This window comes from Dendropsophus ebraccatus, chromosome 6 (assembly GCF_027789765.1).
Source record: "Dendropsophus ebraccatus isolate aDenEbr1 chromosome 6, aDenEbr1.pat, whole genome shotgun sequence".
In the NCBI taxonomy this organism is placed as follows: Eukaryota; Metazoa; Chordata; class Amphibia; order Anura; family Hylidae; genus Dendropsophus; species Dendropsophus ebraccatus.
Genome location: NC_091459.1, coordinates 98,554,161 through 98,569,891, shown reverse-complemented (window position 1 = coordinate 98,569,891; position 15,731 = coordinate 98,554,161). Strand labels below are relative to the sequence as shown.

The 15,731-nt window shown below is 41.8% G+C and overlaps 1 protein-coding gene across 1 annotated transcript in view; it reads right to left on the bottom strand.

Moving 5' to 3' along the window:
• Positions 1-11,466: 11,466 nt before the first annotated feature.
• The window catches only part of LOC138795241 (guanylate cyclase soluble subunit beta-2-like), a 49,008-nt gene continuing 44,743 nt past the window's right edge, over positions 11,467-15,731 (bottom strand). Inside the window, exons 14-16 of the mRNA XM_069974235.1 lie at positions 14,938-15,155; positions 14,756-14,857; positions 11,467-11,603 (exon numbers count right to left, since the gene is read on the bottom strand). Coding sequence (XP_069830336.1) covers positions 11,467-11,603; positions 14,756-14,857; positions 14,938-15,155 — 457 coding nt within the window. The remainder of the gene's footprint in view (positions 11,604-14,755; positions 14,858-14,937; positions 15,156-15,731) is intronic.

Below are 15,731 nucleotides of genomic sequence, written 5' to 3'. Positions count from 1 at the left end.
CACAGTGTACCTGTGTCGGGCCAATTGATGTCAATCAATAGAAAATATTTTAAAAGTGCATACAATTGGTGTATTTTATGCATATTTTTGTGGACATCAAAAGTATGGCTGTCTGCACTCTTAACTGATATGCTGCCATTTTTGTCCGTATCAGAAACTGTCCAGAGCCCGTCCGAACTTTTATAATTAATGTTACTGATCTGTGCTGATGAGGCCTACTGAAGACTGAAGGAGATCTTTACATAGAAGGGTGCTCAGGCAAGATACTACTTGAGTTAAGCCCTAAGAAATTGGCTGTATAACAATATTGCCATTGTATAACAATATTACATCTCTTCTTCCTTTCTGCTCTGACATCAAAAGCATTGACACAACATTCTAGTAATTTTCCAAGCGCATTAAGTTCCTCAAGCTGTTAATATAAGCAACCTTCCTTAATGTGTTTTTAGAGCATCTGGTGTAATATAATTTTAAACTCAGTCCTACAAGCAGTAATGCTCAACTTGCTTCTTATCATAATGTTTAAAGGGGTATACAAGAACACTAATCTTATTTCAATAAAACATCATATTGCAAACAAGTACACTTGAATATAAATTATTTAAAAGGAAACGGTGAATCAGTGAAAATTTATGACATGTAGGACATGTTCACACCATCATCAGAGGCTCTGTTACGAGCTACAACATGTATTCTCTTGGACGGGAAAAGTAACGCAGCATACAGCTGTTTTATGGCAGTGCAAATAAAGCTGTACATACATAGTATGCCATCAGCTGGTATTCAAAGTACATCGCAATGGCCGGTGGTGTAGCTTAAAAAGACTCTGTCAGTAGGTTTATGCTGTTCTATCTGAAGGTAGCATAAACTAGTGACAGAGAAGCTGAACAGAATGATCTATCACTTACATTGTTCGGTGCAGCTCATTCTGAGATATCTTCCTGAATAACATGGACAATAAGTAGTCCTCTCCATTGTGTGCATGAGCCCAGTAGTCCTCAATATTCATGAGAAGCAGAAAACTCCGCCCACTAGCTGCTGATTGGCAGTTAACTATCCATGCTGTGTATAGGCAGCCAAGTGTCAATCAGCAGCTGGAGAGCGGGGGGAGGGGAGTGGAAAGAATTCTATTCTCCTGCATATTAGCAGAACGGCTGAACAAAATGATGGCAGTAATACACCATTCTGTTCAGCATTTCTTTCACAAGTTAATGCTTCCCTCATTATTTTTATGGGTCCTGATGCAAACACTTGGCTTGGTCTTACAGGTATGCTGTCTCCAATAAATACACACACATATACATATACTTTTCTTCATGGTGCAATAAGTAGGGAGCTAAGTGCAGCTCCTTATGACTGTGTACCTGTGCCGGCCTGGAGCTGATGGTCTGGGAGCTGTACTGCAAATCTTGCCTAGGATATCGATTTTAATAGTAAAACCGATCTATATAATAAAGATAAAAATTATTTCATTTAACCCTTCTTCATGAAGCATAGGCAGGTACCAAACTGAGAAGAATGAAACAGTTCCTATCTTTTCTGCTCCTGTCAGTGCAGTGTCCTTTTTTATTACTCTTATCGTTAGGAAAAGTAGGTAATAGCATCCAGGAGACGGTATATGATGTAATTAAAAAAAAAAAAATTGGTTTCATCATGCTACAGAACAAGTCAGGTTACTTACTTTTCCTGTTTGGATTACATGGTTCTACTTGGACGATAGGACTGGTAACTGGTGCGTTCATTTTTCTAAAGACTGTTTTTTAATATGTGATCACAGCTTGAGCCAGTTATAAAAGTGCTGTGGATTCTCCCCCCCCCCCCCCCCCCCCCATTTTTGACCTCTAATCTGTGTGACACCTTTAGTATAAACAGCCGTTCAGAACTTTTGGTATGAAAAGGATTGACAAACTAACTCCTTTCATGCCTTTATCCAGCTGTGTACCGAACCATTCCTCCAGCTTCATGTTAATGATCTAATAATATAATTATTTGCATAAAAAATACATTTAATATTAATTGAGCTATAAATCGTATTGTCTGCTTTCACAACCAATTAAATGAAATGCAAAATATTAATTTCTCCACAATAGTACAAATAGCGCACACGCATCATATAATGCAAAAAAAAGTGCATTTTAATAAAAGGATGAGATCATATACATCAACACCCAAATGACTCAGAATGCACACTCATCATTTCAGCTAAAAATGTTCCTTACAAAAGTATATTTACAATATTCATATATATAACACAGAACACGCAATGAAAAATGTACAAACCATCACTGTACAGTATAACAGAAGATACAAGGAATGTTTTATGTTTTTAATTACACTAAAATTAAACAGATAAATTCTCAGCATGAAAGTTAAACTGGATTTCAGGGATATATCTTTCCTAATGATGTCATGGATGGATTCAAAGCTTAAGCTGCTTTTAGGCCTGTGGGCATGTTTAGTACCGGGTTAGATTTTGGTCCTGTAAAAAGTCTGAGGACATCTTCACATTTACTAAAACAGATATAGTTGGGTAATTGATCATATGAATGTTTTACAGGATGCTGTGTATATTACAGGCCCCTACTACCATATACAATACCAACTACTGCTTATGCATGTTACTGGGCCATGCAGCAGAGGTTGCCCCGCCCCTTCCCTTATGATATGTAAAGCCATTGGATGAGGCCTCTACATTTACTTTGAACATGATGTCAGAGAAGATGGCATCAATTTGGCAACTTCTCCTGTGTGGCCCAGGAACATTCAGTGATTCGGTCACTCTCTGTATGGTAAAGCCCTATAGAGTATAGAGCGTCTTGGAAACCCGGATTCAGTGGATCACAGTTACAGAATTAAAGGAGAAGTCCAACAAAGACTAAAAGCAGGCAGGCGGGGTGGAAATATTAAACATGTAAACTCACCCCTCCTTATGCCTCTGTTGTGCCGCTCCAGGGTCTCGATGTTGGCTGCCAGTTGACATCTGCAGCTAGAAACCAGATACGTCACATACCCGGCTTTTCCAGCAGCAACATCACAACCTGGCTGAGAAATTCCCTGTATAGCCGGTCAGTGACTGAGGTAGTGTCCCAACCCAGTCACTGATTGGCTGAGCAGGCATTCACTCAGCCGGCGTCATAAGGTTGTAACGTGAACAGGACCCAGGAATGGTGTTATGAGGCTCAAGGAGGGGTGAGTTTATATGTTTATTATTTTCACCCCTGTCTGCCTGCTGATTTAAGTCTTAGTGGGACTTCTTTAATGGCACTAGTATGATAAACCTTTCTAGTAACCCCATTTTACTACCCAGAAATTTGATCTGAAGAGTAAATACACCTTTGAGCTCCTTCTGTGGCCAAAAGTAAGCCAATTGTACCCTCACTAAGCACACATACACGGCATTAACCAATGATATCCCTACATTTATATATTGTACTATAGCTGGAAACCTACTCTAATAGTTTACTTAGCTATTTTCATACAATGCATTCTACTGCACTGACGTTTAGAAGATTTTATTTTACTACATGCAACTATTGCATATACTAAGCACCTCCAGTCGGACCAGATGGGAAAGCCTTAACATGATTGGCTAAACACTGAGAAAAATAGGTAAACTGTAACAAATGATTTACTCTAGGAGGTATATTACGCCTTGTACTATACAATCTCATCTGCTACTAAGTTGACAAAATAAGTCTGTGTTCACGTATAGTTTTTTGGTAATTCTTTTAGCCAAACTTCTGAGTGGAAACAGCACAAAAGTATATAATTTAAAGACTTTTCTGTGTTTTGAACCCAGTCGTGGCTTTGGCTACTAATACTCAGTCTGACAGTTCTTCTTCTGCACCAGTGATCTCCAACCTTTGGCTGGACTAGCATTATTCCCATCCTGTTCCTTCATGTGTCTTTAATTCTATATGGAGACACAGGTGTCTTGCATAGTGAGAAAAAAAATTCTGTCGAGTTTATGGTATGCCATATTCTGGAAATGTAGAATGTGTTTTTGCGCAGAGTATATATGGATCTGTAATACTGACTGATCGATTTTGCCATGTATATGTACAAGGAGAACACAAGGCAATAGGTGTATTCTGAGTCTGTATAATTGGTATGTTGACAACAGAACTTGTTGAGTATAGGCATTTCCTTACACATCAATGGAGAATTACCACCAATGTGTATGAGATTAAAACAGTGATGCTCAAAGGTGAATGTTCACAACTACATGTAATAAAAAATATGTAATATTCATTCTATAGTAACTAAATTATCGAGTCCAACTAGATAGAAATGTGTTTTATCAACTGGAATCTTGAGAATTCTTTTCTGTGGATGATGGTTATTACTTCATATGTACAGTGATAGCCAATGGAGTTTCCTATTGGGGCCATTGTACAAATGTTATATATTAGCATTATTAAATTATTGAAATAATCATTCTATGTTATTGCAGTAATTGATGGCTATGGGGTAAAACAACTTTGGGTTTATGAAACCAGTGAGCAGAATAGTCAGAAAGATAATCCTATCATCCCTAATGCTAAGGAGAAATGAACTATGCAACAGTGGACGAGCAATAACACGGATACAAAGACATGTACTGTACAACAAAGTATCTGACTATCCAGACGTAGAAAGACAAACATATAAAATCACCCATTATTACAAATATATCAACTGTTTGGAATGAACACAGAAAGAAATTCGCTATGTATTATATAACGTTTATAGTCTAAATAAAGTGCATGGAGAACCTCTTCAGTATCGGAAAGTCCTGTAAGATCCAAGTACAAAATGATCGGACATGAAGACAATGAGATAATTCATTACACGTAACATTAGACACTAACATCTATAACAGTTATCATCTACCCGTCTCCCTGAATATCTTCCTCTATTTTTTTGCTTATAGTAAAACTTCTGCTGCTGGTGTAAAAGCTTCATAGGGAATGTGCCAGCTCCATATGCTGCAGATGTGGGAAGATTGTGGATAGGGAGATAAAACACATGAGATCTGTCTCCTAGCTGACATTATGAGATTGTGCATTTCTTCCAGCGGTATGGTTCCTCCCATCCAAACCCCCCTACCCTTCTCCCCTGTCCTACATGATTGATGAACAAGGCTACATGCAGGAAGCCCAATCCTGTATATCTATCACGCATTGGCAGACAAGAGTGGGGGAGGGAGTAGTCGTGCATGCTGCAGCGGTATGCTTCCTCCCATCCATATCCCTTTCCCTGTTCTATATGATTGATGTACAAGGCTAAGTGTAGCAAGCCCAATCCTGTATATCTATCACGCATTGGCAGACAAGGGTGGGGGAGGGAGGAGTCGTGCATGCTGCAGCGGTATGCTTCCTCCTATCCATATCCCTTCCCCTGTCCTATATGATTGATGTACAAGGCTAAGTGTAGCAAGCCCAATCCTGTATATCTATCACGCATTGGCAGACAAGGGTGGGGGAGGGAGGAGTCGTGAATGCTGCAGCAGTCTGCTTCCTCCCATCCATATCCCTTCCCCTGTCCTATATGATTGATGTACAAGGCTAGGTGCAGGAAGCCCAATGCTGTATATCTATCATGCAGGGTAGACAAGGGTGGGGGAGGGAGGAGTCGTGCATGCTGCAGCGGTATGCTTCCTCCTATCCATATCCCTTCCCCTGTCCTATATGATTGATGTAATTAGGTGCAGGAAGCCCAATCCTGTATATCTATCACCATTGGCAGACAAGGGTGGGGGAGGGAGGAGTCGTGAATGCTGCAGCGGTCTGCTTCCTCCCATCCATATCCCTTCCCCTGTCCTATATGATTGATGTACAAGGCTAGGTGCAGGAAGCCCAATGCTGTATATCTATCATGCAGGGTAGACAGGGGTGGGGAAGGATGGAGTCGTGCATGCTGCAGCTCAGCACAGCCTCTAACTTTGCAACCAGCCGTCATTTGCTTTATCACCCTATCAGCTATCTGCCCATGTCTGCAGCTCTGAACATGATCTAGAGCTGATAGATTCCCTTTTCAGGATCCAGCATGATGAACAATCTTTTCTACCAGTTATTCCCAACAATACTAAAGCCAAACACTTGAAAAATGTATCTGCTCCCGGGAAAACCCCTACTCCCCTCCCCTATCTTGGCGTAGTTTAATGGATTCTATCATTTATATTCTGGAGGAGATTTATTGAGCAATTTGCTTGTGTCTACGTCAAGCATACTGTGAAAGTGACAGCTCTTGCTGCTATCTTTTAGAAACTATCAACCAGGCTTCAAGAAAACCCCAGGGGACCATGGCTGGTAAACAGTGCTTTATACATGAGGTGGGCTGCATCATGGCACCTCTACCTGTAGAGCCCAGGTAAACAACGCTTTATAGGGGTCTGAGATTTTGCACCTGTATTTTTTGGTGTAAATGCATAAAACATAAAAGACCCCAAACAACATGAATGCCACATACAGCATACAGCATTCGACAGCACAGTTTTATCAGCGATTTCTTTCATATCTTGACTCTGCTTTATGCCAGATTCTGAAATGTCACTCATACTTTAGGGCTAACCCTGGGAAAATTACAGCGATTTCTCATCTATTTCTTTTCCGAGAACTTCTTGCAGCATTTACATTTGTGACTGAAAACCACATGTTGGGCCAATCCAGGAATGATTATTCGCACATTTTGCTGTCAGTGCGGCCACAACCTTCCATGCAGATATTTGAAGGTTAAAACTCGAGGCATGCCATGTTTTATTCAATACGTCTCCACGCAATAAACAGAGCGATAGTAAAAGGCCATTTCAGAGCTGTCATACTAGCAGAGCAAGGCTTTAGTGCCAAGGAGATGTGTAATTTGTAATCTCCTCCACCAGCTGTTCTCTACCCCCAGCTCACAGCGGGCACATACCGCCACCTCCTCTATCAATATAGGAATAGTATTGATCAAATTACATTAAATACATCTTCACGTTCAGCGTTTTCCTCGTTGGAGGCACCTGATGTGTCACTGCAGGACCATGAGAGGAAATGGAAGGAAATGGAAATTAGCGGCACAGAGGAAACCTATTGACGCATCGATTAATGGCCATTATCCATGCTCTGGTGGTGTGACTCACTGCTGCCATTAATCCGTTATCTGGTCGCCTCTCTGTACATATATCAATCCATAATTAAACTGTCAAAGCTTCTTCTATACATTGGTCCTTGAAACGCAGACAATTTATAAACTTGTCCAAAGAGACGCACATTTCTTATGCAAAGTAGAGAGTGCATTTATTTTATTACCATGTAACGATGGCATTTAGTTTCGCACTAATCTGTAGCACATGTATATATCTTTTAGAAGACAGATTGAGAGGAAAGCAGGGGAAGCAGATGCAGTTTCTTGCTATGTGCCAGTGAGACTGTATGCTGTGAGAGGGGAGGGGGGAGCTGCTGCAGTTTCTCTCTTTAGGTATGTGCACACTACCAAATCCCGGCGGATCACCTGCCGCGGATTCTGTATCTCGCATTCGCGCGCAGACACCGGCAGATGAGCGTATCTCCGCTGCTCCCATAGGCTCCATTCTATGGTTTGCCAGATTTCGCTGTCCGCCTGAACAAAGAGCGGGTTCTGGCACACTATAGAATGAAGCCTATGGGGGAGATTTATCAAAGGGTGTAAAATTTAGACTGGTGCAAACTGCCAACAGCAACCAATCACAGCTCAGCTTTAGGCAGTGCTGAAAGGAAAGAGGAGCTGTGATTGGTTGCTGTGGGCAGTTTGCACCAGTCTAAATTTTACACCCTTTGATAAATCTCACCCTATGGGTCCAGTGGACATACGCGCGTCTGCGAGCGGGTGTGAGCTGCGGAATCCACGGCAGGTTACCCACCGGGATTCCGTAGTGTGAACAAACTCCCTATGTGTTGGTGAGACTGCATGCTGTGAGAGGGGAGGGGGAGCAGCTGCAGTTCCTATCTATGTGCCGGTGAGACTGCATGCTGTCAGAAGGGAGAGGGAGCAGCTGCAGTTTCTCTCTATGTGTTGGTAAGAGTGTATGCTGTGAGAGGGGAGGGGGAGCAGCTGCATTTTCTCTCTATGTGCCAGTGAGACTGTATGCTGTGAGAGGGGAGGGGGAGCAGCTGCAGTTTCTCTCTATGTGTTGGTAAGAGTGTATGCTGTGAGAGGGGAGGGGGAGCAGCTGCAGTTTCTCTCTATGTGCTGGTAAGAGTGTATGCTGTGAGAGGGGAGGGGGAGCAGCTGCAGTTTCTCTCTATGTGCTGGTAAGACTGTATGCTGTGAGAGGGGAGGGGGAGCAGCTGCAGTTTCTCTCTATGTGTTGGTAAGAGTGTAGGCTGTAAGAGGGGAGGGGGAGCAGCTGCAGTTTCTCTCTATGTGTTGGTAAGAGTGTATGCTGTAAGAGGGGAGGGGGAGCAGCTGCAGTTTCTCTCTATGTGCTGGTAAGAGTGTATGCTGTAAGAGGGGAGGGGGAGCAGCTGCAGTTTCTCTCTATGTGCTGGTGAAACTGCATGTTGTCATAGGGGAGGGGGAGCAGACATTTTATGAGCATTGCACTACCATAACACCGGGAGGCTCCTGTCCACTCGGCATGCATGGGAAGAGAAAACGGACACTATGTAGAGGAATAGTAAAAGTGTTAGACTAACAATTCCTGTCTCTATTACATCCTATATATCTGTCCAGCTCCCTAGAAGTGTTAGTGATTTTTACTCTATAACAACAGATAGGTTTAATCTCATTTTTGCAAGTTAATTGTGTAATGCTTCCACCAGAAAATACTGGCTATACCAAGGCAGAAGTTGGGTCCACTGGGTTATAATCTACCTCACCACAAGCTACACGCTAGAACAACACTACTGCAGAATTCAACTGACAATTTCCACTAGTATAAATGAAACAATATGAAATTAGGCGGAAGACAAAGTAGATATATTTTGCTGAAGTTGGCTCATAGATGGCCCAACCCTAAGGGGAAACAGATTAGTTAAGGGGTTCCTCCATCAGCCCAAGAACCATAATGTACATACAAGGTAAAGATCTATCAATCATTGCCTTTTCCCCTTTGTCAGCATTTCTACAGTGATCAAGGCAATGAACATTGCATTGTATCATATTTAGTGATGAGCGAACCCGACGAAATGTTGGGTTCGGCTGAACCCAAACGTTTGGCTTTTGACTCTCAAAAGGTTGAAGATGTTGGATGTAGCCCTAGGGCTGCCAGGAAAACCATAGGCTGTATCCATGTTTTCCAGAACTTCCTAGGGCTGCATCCAACTTCTCCAGCCACCAGGAGGCAAATGGCAAGCGTTTGGGTTCAGCCAAAGCCAACATTCAGCAAGTTTACTCATCACTTATCATATTTATTGGCACAGATACCATTATAAGGAAGCCCAGAAAGCTAAAGTGCCATATAGCTCCTTACCATGCTTCACCCATCTACCCAGGTAACCCATGTACCCCATGTACCCAGGCAACCCATGTACCCAGGCAACCCATGTACCCAGGTAAACCATGTATCCAGGTAACTCATGTACCCAGGCAACCCATGTACCCAAGTAACCCATGTACCCAGGTAACCCATGTACCCAGGCAACCCATGTACCCAGGAAGCAATTGGTTCAGACTTTTGCAGCAGAATTTTCAAACATAACTTTATGCTATATCACATGTACCACATGCTCCTTATCCTAGAACCAGTATGGACCATTACTTTCTAATATAAAAGCATCTTTATAGAGGCCATAGGGCATGTGGTAGCAGTAAGTATACCATACAGCTCAAATATGTCATTAATACACTGCTAAAACCATACATCACCCAGTGTGTGTGTGTTTTTTTGTATTGCTATATTGCTCTGCACAGAAAAGTATGATGAATTACACTTTTCAATACAGTTATTAAAAAAACATATATGCTGATGTATAGCAGTCAGACATATACCATATATTCTGGAATACTCTCAGCCAATGATACCCTATGGATGTTTTGTGCGTGTACAGTATGTCAGGTGCATTTTCCATAGCATACACTGACCATACACACCAAATGCAGTGTGAATATCGCTTTAGAAGTCAAATATTCCACAAATATAAATGCTGAAGTGCTTATCCATAAAAAATGTATACAAATAAGGGAATGAGTAACAGTGCTTATTATATAGCTTCTCTCCTGCTCTTTCTATAGAGGAAGAAATATTTATTCCCATTTTATTTCCATCTGTGATAAACCATATAATATAGAACTCCATACAAATATTTAAAGTTTACTCCAGTGGGGGGGAAACTGTTTTCAAATCAACCGGTGTCAGAAAGTTATAGAGATTTGTAAATTACTTCTGTTTATAAATCTCAAACCTTGCAGTATTTATCAGCTGCTGTATGCCCTGCAGGAAGTGGAGTATTCTTTCCAGTGTGACACAGTGCTCTCTGCTGCCACCTCTGTCTGTGACATGAACTGTCCAGAGCAGTAGAAAGAGGGGATTTGCTACTGCTCAGTACAGTTCCTGTCACGGGCAAAGGTGGCAGCAGAGAACAGCTTGTCAGACTGGAAAGAATTCACCACTTCCTGCAAGACATACAGCAGCTGATAAGTACGGGAAGACTTGAGATTTTTCAGGTCATTTACAAATCTTTATAACTTTTTGACCAGTTGATTTGATAACTATTTTTTTTTTTACCAGACTGCCCTCTAAGCCTCGCACAATGGATGCAAGGATTCAGCAGTTTTCTCATTCACAATGCTAACATTTCTATATAAACCACGTCTATAAGAACAAGCTGTGTATACACTGTGCGAGCCATTTACTATATCCGGTAAAAAATATAACAAATGATTCCTTTGGTCAGAATTTATGGGATGCAATCTATGTACGAGGAATATAAAATACATTCTTTGTTAGTTCTTAGTTTAAATTGGTGGCGCTCAACCGGCAAAGTCAGTATCACATTAATATCCCATGTATCATTGCTCCCTGTCACCAGAGAGGGAGTTACCAGTAAAATGTATTGCATATTTGACAGTACAGTATGCCAAAAGAACAATATACAGAGAAGTAGCTCTCCAAATGTAGTGAATCACAGATTGTTCACCCATGTTCACACAACAACATTCTATCTCCTCCATTAAGCTATTTTTTATGCTTGTGGATTTGCTGAAATGTTGTTGTGTCATCATTATCAGATCGGTGGGAGTCGGACTCCTTCGGACACTTCCACCAATCAGCTGATCGAAGAAGCCATGACACTCCAGTCCTCATCTCCTTTCACTGTCATCGGACACACCTCCGTACACTTAGTAAAGGCCATGCCTAGTACTGCAGCTCAGTCCCATTTACTTGACTAGGACTGAGCTACAGAGATCTGCCATGGCCCTTCCATTCAGCTAACCAGGCATCAGCCACTGATCTGATATTGATGAGCTATGTCCCAGGATAGACCATTAAATATCAAACACCTGGAAAGCCTGTATAAGCAGATATTAAATGAGAACACAGAAGTGTGATCTGACGTGAGCATTTTCAGGTTCCTGTTTTTCTCTTGATCTTTTGAAACAATCATCTTCAACCCGACGACCATTTTGGATATTCCCATAGCCTTTTGGATCACATATTTTCCCTAGAAAACAATACATACAATACAAATGATAACATGTAACTCCTCGTCATCCTCCACATCCTCTATTTATATGTAGATGTATTTTAATGAAAATTGTGCTTGATGCCAGTACAATAGATATAGGAGTTTTTTCCCAACTAAAATTAAAGGGGTTGTTCAGTTATTTAAACAAAGCTTAACTTTGCAACTTTATAATTCATGGACTCACTCACCAGAGGCACAGAAGAGACCATAAAACTCCATGACTAATCGAAATACTTTAATGAAATTTGTTCAAAACATACCTTACTCAATGAGAATCATGTGTTCATTGAGCCCTCCTCAACCTGATTGCCACCAACCACATAGTGACAGTCAGCAGCAAGGTAGAGGGAACAGCTGGTCTGGGTGTCTAGCACACAATGCTACCCTGAAAGCTAGGTTTTGCTTCAGTTATATAGTCTGCCCATTTCTCACTATACTGTGCAGGCGCATGTGTCCATTGTGCACACTAAGTGGAGAACAGTATCCATTAAGTCCCATCAAATCCAATTTGTGAAGACATTGTGAAGTCAGAAAGCTACCAGCAATGTTGTATATTCAGAAACTGGTATGGAAACTGGAAACAACAGGGATGTTGCTGGACGTGCATGGTGGAGGCCAGCTGAAAATCCAGGAAAAAATTGTAGCCAAACATTAAAGACAGATTGTTGGCTTCTCCAAGAAAGTCTTTACACAAATTGACTGAGCAGATGGGGACAACCAAGAGCAGGTGCCAAAGAGCTGCAGAGAGAGCTGGTCTTCATTTACAGAGTCACTGTGGTGCATGAATTAAAAAATGTCCTGATAAAAACCAACACCCTATATACTGCCGTAGGATTGAGGAATTTGTCACTGGTAATCTGAATATTCTTGAAGTCAAGTAGTTTACAGATTACATATGATTTCATACATCAAACTATGTTATCTCTCAAAATGTGTGGATATGGGTAGCTGAAAATCCTTGCAAAACACACAAGACCTTACCATCTCCTGAAACAAAACTACAACTCCCATCATGCCTGGACAGCCAAAGCTTTGGCTGTCCAGGCATGATGGGAGTTGTAGTTTTGCAACAGCTGGAGGGCCAAAGGTTCCCTACCCCTGAACTAGACCATGAGAAACCTAGAACCAGCAGGATGGTGCAACCTGTCACATCTCCAAAGTGACCATGCCTGAGAGCAAATTATTTCTACTTTTACTTTTGGGGCTTCCTGAGTAGGAAAGTTTACTAAAGTAAATCACAGACCATTGAGGAACTAAAATCTTGGAAGAAAATTGTTGCAGTGCTGGACATGCCTTCTAAAAACCCATAGCCCTTCCCTTCATCAATTACATTGATGGACATTCAATGTACTATGTAACTAGATAACATGCAACACATGGTATGAGCAGTTACTGATTCTCACTGAGTAAAGAAGGTTTTACCCAAACTTCATTAAAGCGCGTTCATTAGTCTTAGTGTTATAGCTGATAGCTGGTGGGACACCATGTACTTTGTAATCTGTGTGTTCAATTTCTCATGATGTTCAATATCTCTGCTAATTGTCAGCAAATGCAAACATTTCTATTTACTGTACATCCAGAGACTGAAACCCTTTATGGACCACCGTGCAGGAGAATGATGTTGGCATCTACTGGCAGCTACAGGTAAAGCTGTTACTATCATGGGCAATAATGATTTACTATAAGAAAAGTTGTGAAGGCTCTCCAAGCTTCGTGAAAGGTCCTTGGACTGTCACACTTCCATGGAAATCTATTCCCACATTTAGAAGGAGTGTGCAGGCTCATGCATGACAGTAAAATAAGGGGACGTGGTTGTTACATGCAGATTCTGATAACACAGACAACACTGGGGAAAGTCTACATAGAATTTGCCAAAGTTCAATGCAATTTAGTGTATTTGGCCCCTTTGGGAGCAGATTCATCAAGCCAAAAATCGAATTTGTGCATAGCAACTGATCAACTGAGCTGTGATTGGCCGCTGTGGGCAGATGACAGGCGGTTGACAATTGACAGTTAATAAATGTGGGTCAAATTGTGACCCAGGGAAGCGGTGTGACCTAACAGGAAAGGGTGCGGGTTAACAGGAGAAGGCACAACATTTCGGCACTGAATCTTGATATTGAACAGATAGTTGGTATAAAAATTAGACAAATGTAAAGATTCATCGACAAATTGTTCAAAAGTTCCCTAGTCTAACTTGCTGGGACAGGAAGGTGATGGAGTCCTGGGCACAGCTCCTGACCAGCACTGGGGGACTAGAACCCCATGCTCCTTTCTCTATCCCTTCTTCCACCAGAGATATGGATCAGCTGTCCTCCATCTCTGCAATGGGCTGGGTTAGCAGCGGTAACCTGGCCCACCACTGACATCAGTGCTCTGGATTAATTCAGTGCTTACAACCCAGCACACAATGGGGCGGAGGACACCTGATCCACATCTAGGATGGGAGGGAAACAGAGGAAGGAGCGATACAGAATGGAAGCCCTGCAGCCCCCTTTTTCCTATCTGGAGGGGGTGAGTAACATACAAAAACACAGGAATGGCGCAGAGGCCATTATTACAACACATTACAGATATTTCTACATTGCTGCGTACTATTGGTTAATAAAATAATAGTGTTGAGCTGTCTACTTATTAGACTGCATCAATAAATCTGCCGCACTGTGTTTTCAGGTCATCCTTGAGGATGAGTAGGATTTTTAATGCGAGAAAAGCAGCACACCGTATAGACAGGGATTTCACTGCTAATCTTGAATTTGAAATAATCTATAAAAATGACACCTTTACACCAAGGATTAGCTTTTACGGTGTCTATCATTTTGATGGGACAAATAGGAAAGCATGCGACACTATTCTTACCATCAAATTTGACAGAATTTGTGACAGTGGCTTCTAGAGGAGCCTTCAATAGAAATGTAACCATAGCCCCAATTACTAAGAGCAATCGATGTACTACAGTGTTACTTATACAGCAGCCTTGTATGATTGGCGCCAGGGTGGTTGATGGAATTCCGTGCACAATTTGCACAGTCCATAAATGCATCAATATCGGCAATGGGTTATTTTGGTTTAGGGAATTGGAGGCAATAGCAAAGCATAGAGCTGATGAATACTGAAACACTACGTACCCGTTAGATCAGTGTGCCCCCCTTTGTCGCTGAAGAGCAGGCTATCATCATAGTGCATTGGTATCGTGGGGCATGAGTTCTGGAGAAATTCTTCCTGTGTCGCTGTACAGGAGAAGCAAATCTTAGATTTAATCTGTAGATTGAGCACTTGAGCCGGGAATAATCATATAGAACAATTTTACCTTGAGGACATGTCATTTGCACGCTGCCCTTGCTGAGATCCTCACGTAGAGACTGGGAAGACTCCCGTCCTGAATCCGTCTCCTTTGCTGGTCTTCCTAAAATCTCGTTTTCCTGAGCAGTTACATTTCTCACCAGGAAGTACGTGCACATTTTGCCTTTTCCTTTTACATCGATTTCTCCGCGTGGAGTTATTTCAAATTCTTTATCTTTAAGACATCTCAAGAGAGAGATAAAGACGAGAAAAGATTATTTATGAGCTTCTCTGGGGCATGGTGTCTCAGCAATGGAAAGAATAAACCGCATGCAGGATTTTTCCGTTATAAAATCATTCTCCTGGGTTTTCATTTTACAACCAGACGACATAAATGGAGCTCTAGTGTAGTGAAAACAGATAAATATCCGCCCCTGTCATGTTCACTTTTATAGAACAATAATGACAATCTGAAACACTTAGCTTCCGACTTTTGCAGGTTCTCTCAAATCTGTCAATAATTCTCTGTTGTGCTTCTTTTTAAAGGGCCGGCACGGGGGCGTGGAAGCTCCTAACTTGCCAGTTATACTCTTCCAGCTGCAACGTCACAGCCTGGCTGAGCAATTGCCCACTCAACCAATCAGTTACTGGGGCAGTGTCCCACCCCAGCCACTGATTGGCCGGCCAGGTTTGTTATATTGCCGCTGGAAGAGCTAAATGAGGCCGGCAGCTTTTAGCTGGACCCGGGAGCGGCGCTACAGGGCACAAGGATAGGTAAATGTATTTTGTTTATTATGTTCCCGCACCCCAAACCCTGCTATT